The following is a 20,319-nucleotide window of genomic DNA, read 5'->3' on the forward strand; positions in this document are numbered from 1 at the left end:
CTTGTATAACATACATTTATATGTGTGAATACAAACAAATATAAAAACATCCATATATGAATGTACACCCAAGGCAACCAGGATGGCTGTCTCCAGAGAAGGAGTAAGTGGGTTCCCCACTGTTGCTCAGGGTAAATGTGGACTGATGTAGTTCTGGGACAAACCTACTATAACCACAAGTTAATAACAATGTCTTTAAACAAAGAAACAGACAGAAACCCCCTTTGGATAAGCCCTCTCTACAATCCCCTCCTTGCTGGCTCCATTAGACTGAGCCCATCCTTTCCAGGGTTTACACCTCCAGAAGGATTAAATTTCCTGTCTCATTGAATCAGGAAGAACCATGTGATTTAATTTGACAAATGAAGTACAAGTGGAAAAATGACATGGGCTGTTCCTGAGCAGAAACTTGAGAGTCATTGCTTGGATCTCTCACCTCTCTTTTCCTTTGGTCATAAAATCAACATGTCCCAGACTAGGATTGCTCTTTCAGCATGGTTATAGAATAAAGGACACCTGAGAGAGAGCTGTAACAAACACAGAGTGGACGTTAATGTCAGCAAAAGTACATCTTTGTTTTAAATGCCACTAAAGTTTCTAAACCATTTGTAAATGCAATATAACAATCTAAGGCAGGATTTCTCAACTTTGGCACTATTGACATTATAAAATGCATAATTCTTTTTTTGCTTGGGGCTGTTTTGTCATTGTAGGATGTTTAGCAGCATCATTGGCCACTTCCCCTTAGATGTCACCACCACACCCACAGTTGTGATAAAGAAAAATGTTTCCGGATATTGCCAAACGTCCCTTGGGGGAAGACCATCCCCAGCTGAAAACCACTAATCTCAGCATAGTAGTTCTCAAAGGGGATTTTCAGAGCAAGCAGTATCTGGAAATATGTTAGAAATACAAAGTCCCAGGACCCTCCCAGTCCCAATGAATGAGCAGTTATATGGCTAGGGCACAGCAAACTGTGTTTTAATAAACCCTCCAAGTGGTTCTGAACATATGAAGCTTGAGAACCACAGTTTTAAACTGATTTGTATATATATGAGCAGTCTTGAATAAGGAAAGGGCATAAATATTGCTTTTATTAACAGATGAATAAGGTCAGCTCTTTTGATATGTAAAGCATTAAAATTGTATTTTTTTGTGAATCTGTAAGGCTTTAGGGTATATTAGCATATATACTAGTGTAATAAATGTTAAATACATTGAAATTTCATAATTTGAACAAATTTCACTATGGTCTCAGGACTTGGAAATTCACTGAGTCACAATAACTCAAAATGAAGGAAAAATAATTTCTGCTTAGGAATTCTAAGGGGAGTGTCATTTTGGTTTTCTAAAAAATACTTTACAGAATTGTTTTTGGAAGCATAACTGTCAGTTTCAATTATCTGACATTTGTACTCTCATTTTATTTAGCACATTTTATATAAACACAATTAGTATTTTAAAAGTATAGAACTGAGAATGAGTATCAATAATGCTCAGATTTCTTTATTGCAAAATTCTGTCACAAATAATTGCTGTTCTTTCCATCTAATTTCCTTTTGCATATCTATAAAATGGATCTAAGTCTGATCTACCTTGAAAGGTGGGGCATAAGGAATAATTAACTTTGCAAAGTAAGTGGTTATTATGTGTAAAGTTATAGGCAATGCATATTATAATGCTAATATATATAGAGAGATAAGAGATTGGGTATTTCCTCTAGTTGAGACTGGCAATAGGAGGTAGAAAATTACAATTAATTTTGCCACATTAGCTCTGAAAATGATGAAGATAATATTTCTGCATATTTCTCCGCTTTCCCTCATTTGATAAAGGAGAAATCCCTATTTTTCTCGTTGTGAGCAGAAAATCTTCAGAAGTTAAATACTAAAAAGTTAGTAGTCTTCTTCTTAACTGTCAATAGTACCCATGATTTCTGCTATACTATATATTCAGTTTTTTAAAGTTGTCCTAAAATCAGAATTTTGTGGTGGTGTAGTGTACATATCAGTACAAGGTAAATACAAGAAAATTATCTTTAGGCTTTCTGTTTTCATGAAAACATTAAAAAATAAGAGCTGATTATGCTGTGATAGGCTTATGAAATAGACCTGGAAAAATGCAATATCAAAAGACATAATGTGCATTTTGTGTTATCTGTGACATTATTATGTTCCACACACTTGACCATAAACTTTCAATTTTATGCTTTGAGTCAAAATATCAAGGGAAAACCCTTCTGAGTTTTTTTTTTCTTTTTCTTTCCTTTTTGTTTTTACCAAAAGACTGTAAGAAATCTTTATTTTTATCATCACATTAGGATTTTAGGATTCAGAATAAAAAGCCTTTGACTTTGTTCTTTAAAAGATAAGGGAAGTCTTTCCCTTTAAAGCATTATCTCCTAGCGGGTGGAGAGTGTCATGCTTCATTTTTTTAGGTCCTTTACACTCTTGAATTTGATTTGTGCTTTTACAGCACAAATCCCAACATTCAGAAGGGAGATCTGCCTGCTTCAGCTGCCTGCAGCTACAGAGAATTAGTCTGTCATTCTCGGCATCAGGGAGTGTATGTTGTGTATGTGAGGGTGTGAGTGTGTGTTCGTGTTTGAGATTGGGTGGCTGAGAGTCATTTAAATGTGCATAAGGTTAATACTGGAAGATCTCATACAGGCTTGGCTCCGAAACCTGTGGCATTCTAGGCTGGACAGCCGTTCCCGTGCCTCTATTTTAATTTAGCAGGATGTTTGCTGCCATGGCAGCCAGCAGCATCCACTGCAGCAGCAAGGAAGAGCCATAGATCTGAGAATGCAGGTGGAATACTAAAATGTGAGAGGCTCGTGCAGGGCTGGGCTTCAGTGTTTAATTCCTGCACTTCCCGGGCTCCTATGGGGAGGCTGTACTTGCTGCACTGTGTCAGCTCATTAGAGTAAAGGGTTACAGACCTAGGTCAGTTAGGGGCTGGTGAAAGGCAGGGGAAAAAAAAAAAGAAAAAAAAAGAAAAAAGCAAGAGACCTCAGCTCGTGCTTCACCTCCTGGCGTTTCGGAACACAGAAGCAATAGAGGGAAATGTGGACCCATCCTCCTGCTGAGACATGTGATTGGATGAAGACTGGCAAACGTAGTTGGCTTCCTGGACTACTTTTCAGCCAGAAGAGAGTCTTTGGTGAACTCTTTTCTCCTTCAGATATATTCGAGCAAAATATTTGTAAGTACTGCTGATTTAGTAAAATGATGTGTCAAGCTAAATTGTAGGCAAATAATTATATATAACATATCTCTAGAATCTTCTGTGAATGTGTGAGCTTGAGCTTTTATTTAAATGCATGTGATAATTAAAATCAAATGGATCAGTTACAATCACAGTGTAAAAAGACAATATGAAGTCCAATTGAAAGGAAGGAGCCACTGGAAGAATCATGCAGCGGCCTGCTGAACTCTCTGTGTTCCGGAGCAAAGAAGTAAGGAGAAAGGGAGCTTGCCTTCAGAAACAAAAGTCTCTGACCAATCTTTCCCTCACCAGTGATGGGGAGAGGAGACCCACAGTGCGCATTTCCAACTGGTTTGGAAACGCTGCCAAGGCCAGTCAGAGAGAAGCCAACTATGCAGAGAGGCGCTCACTGTCCAGGTTTCTCTCGCGGTCTGTGCAGTCCCTGTATCACACCAGCGGCTCAGCCTGGAACCTCCTGCCTGCTGGGGGCAGCCAGTCAGACAGTGAAGACTTAGAGAAATTGTCTACAAGAAGAGGCTTAGAAGGTGAGAGTGATGAAGATAGTAGGTCCGAAGATGAAAACGTGTCCTCCAAGCCAAGCAGCATCAGCAGAAGCTGGGCTGAAGAGGAGGGAGAAAGCTGTTTGCGGGAAGGGACGGCTCATCTGGATGAGGACGTCATCCTTACCATGCTGGATGATCTGGAACAGGCACTTTACACTGACTTATTAGGTAAGTCCAATTTGCTCCTAGAAACGTGTATGGGATTTTAAGAAATTTCATAGTCTGTTATGAAATTATTTGCATTTTTCAAATAGCTTTCATTTTTTAGACTGATTTTTTAAAAATATAGTTACACTTTTAATTCCTGTTTCTTGAAATGATTTTTTTTTATTTTTATTTTTTTATTTATTTATTTTTTTTTTTTTTGTAAAACTGAGCTATGAGCACCACTGGTAAGGTTCATTTGGAGAAAATAAATTCCAGAAATCTGCCATGGGCATTATTAGCCTCGCTTAGTGTCCAGTACCTTCTAGACATCCATAAATAAGTTAACATTTTAAAACATGTTATTCACCTAATCATTAAAGGGGCCTGTTTGTTCAACTTCCCTCAAGGTGACCTCTTCGCAGATAAGGGATGAATAATGAAGGGCCTCCTGGGTAAATTTTCTGTAGAGTTAAGTTTCTTCTACTGCCTTTGTGCTACCTGAATAGAAGGCTTCTTCTATACCTCAGTGACAGGCCCTGTTTATTGCAGTGACACTTTCAGAAATGCAGGGGCCTCTGCTACCTTCTACCTTTTTTCTTTTCTTTTTTGTTTCAGTGTTTGACAAAAAGTAGTTCTGCATGTGCACATTATAAGTATTCAAGCTACTATGTGGATGACTATGAACTGTTTCCATACTTTAGAAACTAGGCCTTTTTGATAACATGAGTTTCAGTAGTAACTTCTGGCATATTCTTTAATTAACTCAAGAAGAAGAGGTCAAGTAATTCTATAGTTTGTGACTAAACTTTAAATGTCAACTGTGAACGTTTTAATTGTTATTTCTGAATTCACTGTTCTATCAAAATATGTTTGCATCATGCAGTCCTTTCTTCCATAAGTATTAAATTACTGGCCATATCATATTTTATGTCAGTGTGTATTTCCACAAAGGACTTCATATTGGGCTCCTTAAATTGAAAGGAATTAAACCTGGACAGTGATCTCTTTGTTTCTGATTCATGAAACCAATGCTAAATGCAGGCTTGTTTTTATTCTTACTGTAGACTCTCCTGTTACAAGATGTTTTACGAGGTTTGCTGGATTCTTTTAGTAAACCAGCTTTAGAAGAAGAAAGCTTAGAGAGACAGCAGAGGCAAATATTGTTCAATTTTTCATGTCAGTTTGGTTTTAAAAGAGTCATGTTTCCACAGTTGTCAGAATAGTGATTTCTGAATCTGAATACACCAGGTGCTCCAACATGAAGATTTACTTTTGCACCATTGTCTGGTTTCTATGATGAATTGCTTCTCATAAAGGGCTATGTGCAGCACAAAGGCGAGAGAAAGTCTTAATGTTTATGAAGCCTTTTCTTTTTGGGATCCTTTGGAACTATAGAATCAGATAATATTCCTCTTTTGCTTTTGAAGTGGTATTATTTATCTTGTTCTTGGTATCTCTTAAGTATTTACAAAGATATGAACAGAGTGCAGTCCCCTGACAGCATCTGATGCTTACTCAGTTAAATTATAGCATGCTGTGGGTGGGTGTATATATGACACGTGCCTTTTTGTGCATAAATAACTTGGAGCATTTTTGTCAGAGGGTAACCTCTCAAAAGAAGCCGGTATGCCTTGGTTTTTCAAGAGCATCTGCATATTGTATTTATGTGATTATTCTGTTTCATTATTTTTTTTCCTACTTATGCCAGTATTCAAAAATGCAAGTGAAAAAGTAAGGGGAAGTTTATTCAAATAGCTGTGATATGAATAATCATATCTCCAGATAATGAAGCATTCTGATGCAATTCCCTAAATAATTATACATGTTAAGTTGTTGAATATATCTACGCCCACAGCACACAGGAATTTCAGAATTTCTGCCACGTGCTTCAATAGGTTCTGCTTATGACTCAAAATGGCCTCTTCCAAGTTAGTTTGTACATGGGGTTCCTTGAGTTTAACTCTTTACTCTTAGATATCCTCCTAAATTAGACGGATGAAGATTTGTCCTATAACTGTAGAGGAGCATATTTTATAAGTAACTATAAAGCTTTTGGCCATATTTTGTTATTTTTCTCCAAAGTGTCAAGATTAACCAGAGGAGTTTAAAATTTTCATCCAAATCACTACTAGGGCCATCCACAAAACTAGAGTTACTTCATACAATAAATCAGGAAGCTGTACTCTATATAACATCTGTAATATGGATGGGGTAGATGGCATAATTCTCTGAGAATAAGGTTTATTCACATAGATTTGATTTCCTATTAAAAGATGGCAATGCTGACAGTGTTAATTACAACGTGTATAATTAAAGCCTAAAAATTAAGAACAGGATCACAGATTAAATGGTCTTTCTGCCACCAAATAGTAATGTAGAAGTACCAAATTGACGCTGTTATTTTTTTTTTTTCTCTACTCAAAGAACACCTTATGAGCAGTGAGAAAAGCACTTTGCACCAATGTTAAAACCTCAAGTTGATTTCAGAATATACCCTTCAGGAAAATGTGTGGAAGCCATTCCATTGAGTTTGACACATAGGAAGCCTCTTTCAGGAATAATGGTTGACTTTGAGATTGTGCAAGTAGGAGGAGTCCCAACATTACTGTGATTAAATACACTTCTCATGTGCATTTTTCTGGTAACTTTTATTGTTACTAAACGTTTAATTTTATTTTTGTTTTTATATTTGGACTTTGCAATTGTGTTTTTCCCCCAAAGCCTCTGGACCTCACTCAGATACAAATTTACAGGATAATTAAGGCTGTGCAATCAGTCCTTAGGGGTTTGTAAGTACATTTAGTTTTATCTTGCCTTTTGTGGGTCATTGAAAACATTTACTGCAATAAATTCTGCTTTCGTTATTATCTTTCGTGACGTGAATAAGGCAACAGTTATGTTTAGCTCAATAAGTGTTGGGAAGAAAAGGTCCATTTGTCTGTCATGAGGAGGGCAATGTCGTAAGTGAATGTCATAATGAAAAAAACCTAAGGAATGAGGGAGGCTGTGGTTCTAAAACATGAGAGAAACCAGATAAACAATGAATTCAGTTAGAAGAATCCAAGGATCTAAGATACCTGTTGGATTGGAAAAAAGAAATTGGAAAGGAGATGAAGTAGTTGTGAAAATATATTTAGTGAAATGACATGTCTAAAAATACAATATTCTTAAAATTAATATAAAAAGATGGAATATAATTGAGATATTAATTTTAATATTCCAGTTGGCAAGTGATTGAGATGCAGCTGGATTACAACTTAAAAGTTTTCCTACGGGAAGGGGGAAAGGGATAGGAACATGTAATGATGCGTTCTAGGAATCTGTGTGAGGTCAATTACTTGTACCTCCCCCCATGAAAATAAAAAAAGGTCATCTCAACATACTCCTTTCATGACTTTTTATCTTTCACTTACAATCTATGATGTCAATAACTGTATGAAATCTTTCATATTGAATCTTGGGTTTAGTGCTTCTCCAGTTTTGTCCCCTTCACTACTTATTTTGACCAGGTTTGAATTAATTTCTTCTTTGCATGTCTCTTCCTTGACTGCAATAATTTTATTTGCAGTCTGTAAGATTTTCTTTACAAAACCCTTCTTTTTCTTCATAGTTCTATCAGATTATTTGGAAGTGAAAGGTAGACTTCTTTATAGCCATTTGTGAAATACCCGGTATTATATGTATGAGGAGCAATATGGGAAGAATTTCCAGGAAGAATATGATCAGTCTCAAGGGTTATTAACAGTTCTGAGTTCTAAAAGAATAGTGTTAATCTACAGGATTAGTGATTGTGTCAGTTTAATTAGTGTACAGAAAGTTTGTCATGTGCATGAGATCCCAACATATGTTTTATTATTCTTTAAAAAGATTTACGCCGGGCGCGGTGGCTCAAGCCTGTAATCCCAGCACTTTGGGAGGCCGAGACGGGCGGATCACGAGGTCAGGAGATCGAGACCATCCTGGCTAACACGGTGAAACCCCGTCTCTACTAAAAACTACAAAAAACTAGCCGGGCGACGTGGCGGCGCCTGTAGTCCCAGCTATTCGGGAGGCTGAGACAGGAGGATGGCGTGAACCCGGGAGGCGGAGCTTGCAGTGAGCTGAGATCCGGCCACAGCACTCCAGCCTGGGTGACAGAGCAAGACTCCGTCTCAAAAAAAAAAAAAAAAAAAAAAAAAAGATTTACTTCAGCAAAGTTTCTCAATACTTTATGTTTGAAATAATGATGTTCTTATTAAATGTACTTTAATTGTTCAAATGATTTATAAATTCAAGGGAAGAAATTTACAGGCTGGCAGCACAATGGTGGCTGTTTTGGCAACCACCCAAAGTGAGGAATAATGAACAAAGTAGTAATGTTTGCCTGAAAAATCTAGTAAAGGAATTAGCAGTTGTCCTGCAATATGTGAGTGGCTGCCTTGGTAGAGATATTGTAAATTTGTTCATTTGGTTTCAAATCCACTGGAACCACTGGGTGAAAGTTTAAGGGAGACAAATTATTGCTTATTCCCCATAAATGTTTTACATTTTGACCTGCTACTGGAAGGAACCATCTCTTACTGGTGAGGTAGAGGCCTTTCCAATGTTGGGGTTTTCAGGCAGAGGCAGATGACCTTGTCCCATGTGAGACAGATGAATGCTATGGCCAAGAGCTAAGGCAGGACAATCTAGGAAATCCCCACCAACTGTATGATTGTGATGATAAGTGTTAAAGGGGCACGTTTGCTATAGATTTTTAAAAATCTGGCCTGAATGTTAAGGAAGTAAATTAACAGGTTAGTTAGCTATATTCCTAAAACAGATTATAAATATGTATCTTGACTTCTCTATGTGACAATTTTCATAGTGTAACTTAATACATACTATTTTTTGCTTTTCTTTTCCTTCCCTTTCTTTTTCTTCCAACCTCTTTCCATTCCATTCCCTTCCCAGCCATCCCGTCTACTTCCTTTTTCTCTGTCTCCTCTCCTTCCCTGTCCTTCTCTTAATGTATCCATTCCAATTCCCTCCTTCCTTTCTGTTTTCACTTTTATCGAAAGTGCCCATCACTAGATACCCTCTTCAGTCCAAATTGAACAGAACAAAAATTGTGCTTAGACTACTCTCTTTTCATGTTCTTCCTATTATCTTGACTCACTGGCCTTAGAAGGCTACTAGCTTGGGAAGTATTGGATGACTATAAACAAAATGACTTAAGAACACTTCTGCCCCTAGTTGATAGGTGGTGATTGTATCAGGCCAGCGTTAGTCATACTTGCAGAGCTATTTGTTTCATGCTCATTAGACACAAACATTTTGGGTTTAGATGCCCAGGAATTTACTTGAACTCTGGTATCATTGGTAGAACTGTAAAAACTGGAGAAGTAATTAAAAATAAAACCATTCAATGTTGTCAGTCTTTGTCCATAAGTCTAATGAAAGACTTCAAAAGCTCTTGCATCCATAAGAAAATACCTTGGCCGGGCATGGTAGCTCACATCTGAAATCCCAGCACTTTGGGAGGCCAAGGCAGGCAGATCATTTGAAGTCAGGAGTTCGAGAGCAGCGTGACCAACTTGGTGAAACCCCATCTCTACTAAATACAAAAATTAGCCAGGCATAGAGGCGAGGGCCTGATATCAGCTACTTGGGAGGCTGAAGCAGGGGAATCGCTTGAACCCCAGAGGTGGAGGTTGCAGTGATCCAAGATGGCGCCGCTGCACTCCAGCCTGGGCAACAGAGTGAGACTCTGTCAGAAAATAAAAATTAAAAAAAAAAGGCTTCCACTTTATTCCCCAGATTCCAAATGTGTACTTTCTACATAGGACAAATTTACCTCAAGTATTTTGAGTATACCTAGAAACACCTTGAAATAATTAGGATCCTAATGATCATAGATTTTTTTTAATTCTGGGGTACATGTGCAGAACGTGCAGGTATGTTACATAGATATATACATGCCATGGTGGTTTGCTGCACCCATCAACCCGTCATCTACATTAGATGTTTCTCCTAATGCTATCCCTCCCCTTGGCCCCCCATCCACTAACAGGCTTTCTAGCTTCATCCATGTCCCTGCAAAGGACATGAACTCATCCATCTTTATGTCTGCATAGTATTCCATGGTGTATATGTGCCACATTTTCTTTATGCAGTCTATCTTTGATGGGCATTTGGGTTGGTTCCAAGTCTTTGCTATTGTGAACAGTGCTGCAATAAACATACATGTGCATGTGTCTTTATAGTAGAATGATTTATAATCCTTTGGTTATATACTCATTAATGGGATTGCTGGATCAAATGGTATTTCTGGTTCTAGATCCTTGAGGAATTGCCACACTGTCTTCCACAGTGACTGAACTAATATATACTCCCACCAACAGTGTAAAGGCATTCCTATTTCTCCACATCCTCTCTGGCATCTGTTGTTTCTTGACTTTTTAATGATCGCCATTCTAACTGGCATGAGATGGTATCTCATTGTGGTTTTGATTTGCATTTCTGTAATGACCAGTGATGACGAGCTTTCTTTCATATGTTTGTTGGCTGCATAAATGTCTTCTTCTGAGAACTGTCTGTTCATATACTTCACCTACTTTTTGATGGGGTTGTTTTTTTCTTGTAACTTTGTTTAAATTCCTTGTAGATTCTGGATATTAGCTCTTTGTCAGATGGATAGATTGCAAAAATTGTCTCCCATTCTGTAGGTTGCCTGTTCACTCTGATGATAGTTTCTTTTGCTGTGCAGAAGCTCCTTAGTTTAATTAGATCCCATTTGTCAATTTTGGCTTTTGTTGACCTTGCTTTTGGTGTTTTAGTTGTGAAGTGTTTGCCCATGCTTATGTCCTGAATGGTATTGCCTAGATTTTCTTCTAGGGTTTTTATGGTTTCAGGTCTTATGTTTAAGTCCTTAATCCATCTTGAGTTAATTTTTGTATAAAGTGTAAGGAAGGGATCCAGTTTCAGTTATCTGCATATGGCTAGCCAGTTTTCCCAGCACAATTTATTGAATAGGGAATCCTTTCCCCATTGCTTGTGTGTGTCAGATTTGTCCAAGATCATATGGTTGTAGATGTGTGGTGTTATTTCTGAGGCCTCTGTTCTGTTTCATTGGTCTATATATCTGCTTTTGTACCAGTACCATGCTGTTTTGGTTACTGTGGCCTTGGAGTATAGTTTGAAGTCAGGTAGCATGATGCTTCCAGCTTTGTTCTTTTCCTTTAGGATTATCTTGACTATACAGGCTCTTTTTTGGTTCCAAATGAAATTTAAGGTAGTTTTTTCTAACTCTATGAAGAAAGTCACTGGTAGCTTGACAGGGATAGCATTGAGTCTCTAAATTACTTTGGGCAGTATGGCCATTTTCATGATATTGATTCTTCCTATCCATGAGCATGGAATATTTTTCCATTTGTTTGTGTCCTCTCTTATTTCCTTGAGCTGTGTTTTAGAGTTCTTTCTGAAGAGGTCCTTCACATTCCTTGTAAGTTGTATTCCTAGGTATTTTGTTATCTTTGTAGCAGTTGTGAATGGGAATTCACTCATGATTTGTCTGTTTGTTTGTCTATCATTCGTATATAGGAATGCTTGTGATTTTCGCACATTGATTTTGTATCCTGAGACTTTGCTGAATTTGCTTATCAGCTTAAGGAGTTTTTGGCTGAGAAGATAGGGTTTTCTAAATATAAAATCATGTCATCTGCAAACAGAGACAATTTGACTTCCTGTCTTCCTATTTGAATACCTTTATTTCTTTATCTTGCCTGATTACCCTTGCCAGAACTTCCAATACTATGTTGAGTAGGAGTGGTGAGGGAGGGCATCCTTGTCTTGTGCAGGTTTTCAAAAGGAATGCTTCTAGCTATTGTCCATTCAGTGTGATATTGGCTGTGGGTCTGTCATAAGTAGCCCTTATTATTTTGAGATACATTCCATCAATATCTAGTAATTGAGAGTTCTTAGCATGAAGCGGCGTTGAATTTTATCAAAGGCCTTTTCTGCATCTATTGAGATAATCGTGGTTTTTGCAATTGGTTCTGTTTATGTGATGCATTATGTTTATTGATTTGCATATGTTGAACCAGCCTTGCATCCCAGTGATGAAGCCAACTTGATCATAGTGGATAAGCTTTTTTTTTTTCTTTTTTTTTTGTGTGTGATGGAGTCTTGCTCCATCACACAGGCACGATCTCGGCTCACTGCAAACTCCGCCTCCTAGGTACAAACGATTCTCTTGCCTCAGCCTCCCGAGTAGCTGGGACTGCAGGTGCATGCCACTGTACCTGACTAATTTGGTATTTTTAGTAGAGACGGGGTTTCACCATGTTGGCCAGGATTGTCTGGAACTCCTGACCTCGTGATCTTCCCCCCTCGGCCTCCCAAAGTGCTGGGATTACAGGCGTGAGTTATCGCACCAGCCAGTGGATAAGCTTTTTGATGTGTTACTGGATTCAGTTTGCCAGTATTTTATTGAGGATTTTTGCATCGATATTCATTAGGGATATTGGCCTGAATTTTTCTTTTTGTATGTGTGTGTGTCTCTGCCAGGTTTTGGTATCAGGATGATGCTGGCCTCATAAAATGAGTTAGGGAGGTGTCCCTCTTTTTCTATTGATTGGACTAGTTTTAGAAGGAATGGTACCAGCTCCTCTTTGTAGCTCTGGTAGAATTCAGCTGTGAATCCGTCTGGTCTAGGGCTTTTTTTGGTTGGTAGGCTATTAATTACTGCCTCAATTTCAGAACTTGTTATTGGTCTGTTCAGGGATTTGACTTCTTCCTGGTTTAGTCTTGGGAGGGTGTATGTGTCCAGGAATTTATCCATTTCTTCTAGATTTTCTAGTTTATGTGCATAGTAGTGTTTATAGTATTCTTTGATGGTAGTTTGTGTTTCTGTGGGATCAGTGGTGATATCCTCTTTGTCATCTTTTATTACATCTATTTCATTCTTCTCTATTTTCTTCTTTATTAGTCTGGCTAACAGTCTTCTATTTTGTTAATCTTTTCAAAAACCAGCTCCAGATTCATTGATTTTTTTGAAGGGTTTTTGTGTCTCTCTCTCCTTCAATTCTGCTCTTATCTTAGTTATTTCTTGTTTTCTGCTAGCTTTTGAATGTGTTTGCTCTTGCTTCTCTAGTTCTCTTAATTGTGATATTAGGGTGCTGATTTTTGGATATTTCCTGCTTTCTCCTGTGGGCATTTAGTGCTACAAATTTCCCTCTACACACAGCTTTAGCTGTGTCCCAGACATTCTGGTATTTGTTTCTTTATCCTCATTGGTTTCAAAGAACTTATTGCTTTCTGCCTTAATTTCTTTATTTACCCGGTGGTCATTCAGGAGCAGGTTGTTCAGTTTCTATGTAGTTGTACAGTTTTAAGTGAGTTTCTTAACCTTGAGTTCTAATTTGATTGCACTGTGGTCTGAGAGAGTATTTGTTAGGATTTCTCTTCTTTTGCATTTGCTGAGGAGTGTTTTACTTCCAATTCTGTGATCAGTTTTAGAATAAGTGTGATGTGGTGCTGAGAAGAATGTATATTCTGTGTATTTGGGGTGGAGAGTTCTGTGGATGTCTATTAGGTCCGCTTCGTCCAGAGCTGAGTTCAAGTCCTGAATATCTTTGTAATTTTCTGTCTCGTTGATCTGTCTCATATTGACAATGGGGTGTTAAAGTCTCCCACTATTATTGTGTGGGAGTCTAAGTCTCTGTAAGTCTCTAAGAACTTGCTTTATTAATCTGGGTGCTTCTGTTTTGGGTGCATATACATTTAGGATAATTAGCTCTTCTTGTTGCGTTGATTCCTTTACCATTATGCAATGACCTTCTTTGTCTTTTTTTATATTTAAAACAGATAAAAAGTCTGTTTTATCAGAGTCTAGAATTGCAATCCCTGCTTTTATTTGCTTTCCATTTGCTTGGTAAATATTCCTCCATCCCTTTATTTTGAGCCTCTGTGAGTCTTTGCACATGAATCTTATGAAGCTTAGTTTGGCTGAATATGAAATTCTGGGTTGAAAATTCTTTTCTTTAAGAATGTTGAGGCTGGGTGTGGTGGCTCACGCCTGTAATCCCAGCACTTTGGGAGGCCAAGGCTGGTGGATCACAAGGTCAGGAGATCAAGGTCATCCTGGCCAACACGGTGAAACCCCGTCTCTACTAAAAATACAAAAAAATTAGCCGGGCCTGGGGGTGGTCGCCTGTAGTCCCAGCTACTCAGAAGGCTGAGGCAGGAGAATGGTATGAACCCAGGAGGTGGAGCTTGCAGTGAGCCGATATTGTGCCACTGCACTCCAGCTTGGGTGACAGAGCAAGACTCCATCTCAAAAAAAAAAGAAGAACGTTGAATATTGGCCCCCACTCTCTCTGGCTTGTTGGGTTTCTGCAGAGTGACCCACTGTTAGTCTGATGGGCTTCCCTTTGTGGGTAACTAACCTTTCTCTCTGGCTGCCCTTAATGTTGTTTCCTTCATTTCAACTTTGGTGAATCTGACAATTATGTGTCTTGGGATTGCTCTTTTCAAAGAGTATCTTTGTGGTGTTCCTTATATTTCCTGAATTTGAATGTTGGCCTGTCTTGCTAGGCTGGGCAATTTCTCCTGGATAATATCCTGAAGAGTGTTTTCCAGCTTAGTTCTATTCTTTCCGTCACTTTCAGGTACACCAATCAAACCTGGGTTTGGTCTTTTCACATAGTCCCATGTTTCTTGGAGGCTTTGTTTGTTCCTTTTCATTCTTTTTTCTCTAATCTTGTCTTCATGCTGTATTTCATTAAGTTGATCTTCAATCTCAGATATCCTTTCTTCCCCTTGATCTATTCAGCTATTTCTACTTGTGTATGCTTCATGAAGTTCTCATGCTGTGTTTTTCAACTCCATCAGGTCATTTGTGTTCTTGTGTACTAAACTGGTTATTCTAGTTAATAATTCCTCTAACCTTTTTTCAAAGTTCTTAGCTTCCTTTCATTGGGTTAGAACATTCTCCTTTAGCTTGGAGGAGTTTGTTCTCTTCCAAGGAGGAGAAGGACTTGGAGGAGACCTTCTAAAGTCTACTTCTGTAAATTTGTCAAACTCATACTCTGTCCAGTTTTGTTCCCTTGCTGGTGAAGAGTTGTGATCCTTTGGAGGAGAAGAGGCATTCTGGTTTTTGGAATTTTCAGGCTTTTTGAGCTGGGTTTTTTTTTTTTTTTTTTTTTTCTTATCTTTGTGGATTTATCTACCTTTGACCTCTGATGTTTGTGACCTTCGAATGGGGTTTTTATGTAGACATCTTTTTTGTTGACATTGATGCTATTCCTTTCTGTTTGTTAGTTTTCCTTGTAACAGTCAGGCCCCTCTGCTGCAGGTCTTCTGGAGTTTGCTGGAGGTCTACTCCAGATCCTGTTTGCCTGGGTGTCACCAGCAGAGGCTGCAGAACAGCAAAGACTGCTGCCTCTTCCTTCCTCTGGAGGCTTGGTCCCAGAGGGACACCCGCCAGATGCCAGCTGGAGCTCTCCTGTATGAGGAGTCTGTCAACACCTGCTGGGAGGTGTCTCCTTGTCAGGAGGCATGGGGGTCAGGGACCCACTTGAGGAGGCCGTCTGTCCCTTAGCGGAGCTAGAGCACTCTGCTGGGAGATCCGCTGCTCTCTTCAGAGCCAGTGGGCAAGAATGTTTTAGTCTGCTGAAGCTGCACCCACAGCTGCCCCTTCTCCCAGGTGCTCTGTCCCAGGGAGATGAGAGTTTTATTTGTAAGCCCCTGACTGGGGCTGCAACCTTTCTTTCAGATATGCCCTGCCCAGAGAGGAGGAATCTAGAGAGGCAGTCTGGCTACAGCAGCTTTGCTAAGCTGCAGTGGGCTCTGCCCAGTCCAAAATTCCCAGCAGGTTTTTTTACAGTTGTGAGGGGAAAAGTGCCTACTCAAGCCTCAGTTATGACAGTCGCCCCTCCCCCAACCAAGCTGCAGGGTCCCAGGTGTACTTCAGACTGCTGTGCTGGCAGCAAGAATTTCAAGCCAGTGGATCTTAGCTTGCCGGGCTCCATGGCGGGGGTATCTACTGAGCTAGACCACTTAGCTCCCTGGCTTCAGCCCCCTTTCCAGGAGAGTGGATGGTTCTGTCTCACTGGCATTCCAGGTGCCACTGGGGTACCAAAAAAAAAAAAGCTCCTGCAGCTAGCTCGGTGTCTGCCCAAACAGCTGCCCAGTTTTGTGCTTGAAACCCAGGCCCTTGGTGGTGTAGGCAACCAATGGAATCTCCTGGTGTGCAGTTTGTGAAGACCCTGGGAAAAGCATAGTATCTGGACCGGATAGTTCCGTCCCTCAAGGCACAGTCCCTCACAGCTTGCCTTGGCTAGGGGAGGGAGTTCCCTAACTCTTTGCACTTCCCAGGTCAGGCAACACCCCACCCTGCTTCTGCCCACCCTCTGTGGGCTGCACCCACTGTCTGACCAGTCCCAATGAGATGAGCCTGGTACCTCAGTTGGAAATGCAGAAATCACCCACCTTCTGTGTTGATCTCACTGGGAGCTGCAGACCTGAGCTGTTCCTATGCAGCCATCTTTCTCAGGTCATAATCATAGATTTTTAATTAATCCCAGCAACATGGATTGGTAAACAGCATATTTCCAAGTGATTTTTTTAATTTTAAGGTCAAACCTACAAAATGTTATTGTGTTATCACCACTTAAAATTATTAATTGTGATACTGTGTTTGTATCTATTCACATTTTATTTGTAGAAAGAATTATAATTTGTAGATAATAATAACTATTTGAAATGTATTAACATATCCTTTTACTTTTAAGAAGAGGTGACTTACTTATCTATGTATACAATTATTTTGAGGATAATAAATGTCATGAATAGCAAATTTATCATGTTGCTTTCCTAGGTGAAGACCCTGAAACAAGAAGAATGAGAACCGTTAAAAACATAGCAGATTTGAGGCAGAATTTAGAAGAGACTATGTCCAGTCTTCGTGGGACTCAGATAAGCCACAGGTTTTTTTCAATTCTGCGTATATTTGAGCCAATAAAGAAAAAATAATTACAAACAAACATTTAACTTTTCTTGTAATGACAGAGATGGGATTTCAGTTTCCCCTTACTATTTCCTCTCTTGTTTTATATAAAAATTGATTCGTAATTATCCTTAAACTGAAAATTCACACATATACCTATTTATCTTTTATCTCTATCTCTATCTGCTATCTATGTCTTTTTCAGTATAACCTGCAGTTCAATGGAATTAGTTACTGCAACTACCGCCATCACTGTTAAGTGGATTTGTAATACCGGTCCTAGAAAATAGTGGCACAAGTTGCACTCGAAATGCATCTAGGCAAGGTGGTAGGGAGACATTCAAACATAATCGTAGTTAACTTTCAGAATAGGTCTGGGAAGATTACAACGAGTTAAGGATTTGTTGAAAACGTAAAGCAATATGTTGTTTTACCCAAGGTGTACTGATGGCCTTTCTTTTGATAACAACCAAAAGCTGTAAAATGTATGCCCCTTTCCACAGCTTGACCTCAAAATGAACATACAGTTTAGCTTTCAGGAAGATGACATGTTTATAAGAGATGACCCTCAACTCTAGCCTTTTCTGTCATCATGCATCATGCAAGTGAACCAGAGTTTAGTTATTTCTCCATTTTATTTGACAGCACCCTGGAGACAACATTTGACAGCACTGTGACAACAGAAGTGAATGGAAGGAGCATACCCAACTTGACAAGTCGACCCACCCCCATGACCTGGAGGTTGGGCCAGGCATGTCCGCGGCTTCAGGCAGGAGATGCTCCCTCCCTGGGTGCTGGCTATCCTCGCAGTGGTACCAGTCGATTCATCCACACAGACCCCTCGAGGTTCATGTATACCACGCCTCTCCGTCGAGCTGCTGTCTCTCGGCTGGGAAACATGTCACAGATTGACATGAATGAGAAAGCAAGCAGTGACCTGGACATGTCTTCTGAAGTCGATGTGGGTGGATATATGAGTGATGGCGATATCCTTGGGAAAAGTCTCAGGACTGATGACATCAACAGTGGGTAAGTGGCCCTGTTCTCCATCAGCATTGTGTGAAGAGGGGAGGTGGTCTACTAGAATGCATTCACTATAAACAAATGTGTAAGTTTTCCCAGAAAGTCATGAGAAAATATGAGATATCTGAGGTTATTCAGTGTTGAAGGGCCCTTCCTCTGCTAATTCATGGAGACTAAAGAATCCAAGATTTCTATAAATTCATTATAAGCCACTAAGTTTTTCTGTTGTTGAGAGAAACACATGTGGCTTCTGTTTTTCAGAGTGATTTTCACATGCTTCTTAAGTAACAGATTTTGTAGTGAAGGACGTGGGAAGGAGACAGGAGGAGTTTTGCTGATTTGCTTGATTTTTCTTCTTTTTTAGCTTGTCAGAAGCTGCCTGTAACTGCTTTGAGGACAAATATTTTCTTACTGTCTTCAATTATGCACCCCCAATTTAACTTGAGGGAAAAATAACTTTGGAGTTGAAAGTTTCACTCTGTTCATTTTCTTTTGATGGTATCAGATTTCAATACATCTCAGACCCTGCTTTTCTTCTGTGTCCTATTACATCCCAAAACATGTTGTGATTGTAAAACTCTTAGAGTATATTAACAATTTGGGATACTTGGCTTAATCAGAGAATAGGCCCAAAGGGAGGCAATAGGATATTCTATTAATAATTGTAATCACCATTTTGAGCATTTCCTGTTATGTACTATGCTCTTGTTAAGTGCTTTGAAGATACTATTTTACTTTACCTTCCCACCACCAGTAATGCTTACGAGGTGAATGTTTTTATACATGTTCTATAGATAAGGAAACTGAGTCTAATTGGCCCTGACTGGGGCCTAACGCTAGTGAAACGGCAGGCCTGCATTAGAACTCAGTTATGTCTGACTTCAAACACAGGCTCAGTAATATGTGGAAAAGCTTCCCAATTAACTTTGTCTATAAACTTTGTGTGAGTCTGGATTTTGACCTACTCTTTCTCTTTATGCATCTGAGAGGACCCATGTAGGAAATAACTCTTCTATATAAGTGACCCTTCCTGACTTCATTCATGAAAAGTTTATGTTTGAATGGTGACATGACCTAAAAAAAGAGTACAAAATAGCTTTTGATTAGATTTAGAGCTTTGCTCTGATATCCTGATACCTACTAGTCCATTCCTGGTATCCACCCTACCTGACTTTCTAAAATTTTAGAATTATAGAGGCTAATTATGATTAATTAAGATAGGTTGTTGTTCATTTGCCACTGGATTCAGAGTGCCTCATTTGAATCTCTCCCGTTCGCTATCTGTGGACCCCTTGGGAACCTAACGTATCCAAATGAGTTTTTGTCATCTAAAATAAGGATAAAATTGTACCATCTTCATGAAGTTGTTAGGATCATCCCCAAGTTTAGTTTGCACAATGCTTGTCATGATACAAGCACTCAATAAATTTATCATAATCCTCTTTATCATCACTATTACATTTATTATCATTAATAACCATACCAATTTTTGGTTGTTGTTAGTTATAATTATCATGTTTGTGTGTATTTAACATAGCTTAGGAGGCAATACCCAGTTCAGAAAACATAATGGCAAAGCAAGAGTGTCTAAGGCACACTCTTTCTCCCATCTCTCTCTTCTTTCTTCTCCATTCTTTCCACTCTATCCCCTCTTCTCTTTTTTTCTCAATCTCCTTAAATGTGGACATAAGTGTGAATTCAATTTTATATTCACTATTCAAATATAGTTGTATGGCTAATTATATACATAAATATACCCATATATTATATATAAAGATATATATAAAGGCTGGGCACAGTGATTCATGCCTGTAATCCCAACACTTTGGGAGGCCAAGGCAGGTGGATCACCCGTGGTCAGGAGTTCAAGACCAGCTTGTCCAACATGGCAAAACCCCATCTCTACTAAAAAAGTTAGCCAGGCGTGGTGGCATGTGCCTGTATTCCCGGCTACTTGGGAGACTGAGGCCGGAGAACCACCTGAACCCGGGAGGCAGAAGTTGCAGTGAGCCGAGATTGCACCACTACACCACTCCAGCCTGGGTGACAGAGTGAGACTCCATCTAATATATATATATGTATGTATGTATGTGTGTGTGTATATATATGTGTGTGTGTGTTTGTATGTATATATACCTGTGTGCACTCTATATCATTATTCATGGTACTTATGTTCTATGGAGTCACCACAAACACTGCATTAGTGAATACTGAACTGTTGTCCCTAGTAGAGATACAGGTTTTGGTTCCTGTATTTGGCCACAATATTTTTGTCAACGGATCAATACATAACTTGCTTTATGTGTGTCTCTCTTTAAAGACACCTTATTTAATACATACTACTGATTCATTCACATGGAACTCACAGCTAACAGCGCCATAACTCAGGCCTGAAAGGAGCTTATCTAGTGC

At 39.1% G+C, this 20,319-nt stretch overlaps 1 protein-coding gene across 2 annotated transcripts in view; it reads left to right on the forward strand.

The window, feature by feature from the left end:
* The window catches only part of NAV3 (neuron navigator 3), a 392,378-nt gene that overhangs the window by 211,516 nt on the left and 160,543 nt on the right, over positions 1-20,319 (forward strand). For both annotated transcript variants that reach the window (XM_010359591.2, XM_010359593.2), the window contains exons 10-11: positions 16,756-16,864; positions 17,530-17,913. In XM_010359591.2, the coding sequence (XP_010357893.1) occupies positions 16,756-16,864; positions 17,530-17,913 (493 nt within the window). The remainder of the gene's footprint in view (positions 1-16,755; positions 16,865-17,529; positions 17,914-20,319) is intronic.

Source organism: Rhinopithecus roxellana, chromosome 10 (genome assembly GCF_007565055.1).
Source record: "Rhinopithecus roxellana isolate Shanxi Qingling chromosome 10, ASM756505v1, whole genome shotgun sequence".
Classification (NCBI taxonomy): domain Eukaryota; kingdom Metazoa; phylum Chordata; class Mammalia; order Primates; family Cercopithecidae; genus Rhinopithecus; species Rhinopithecus roxellana.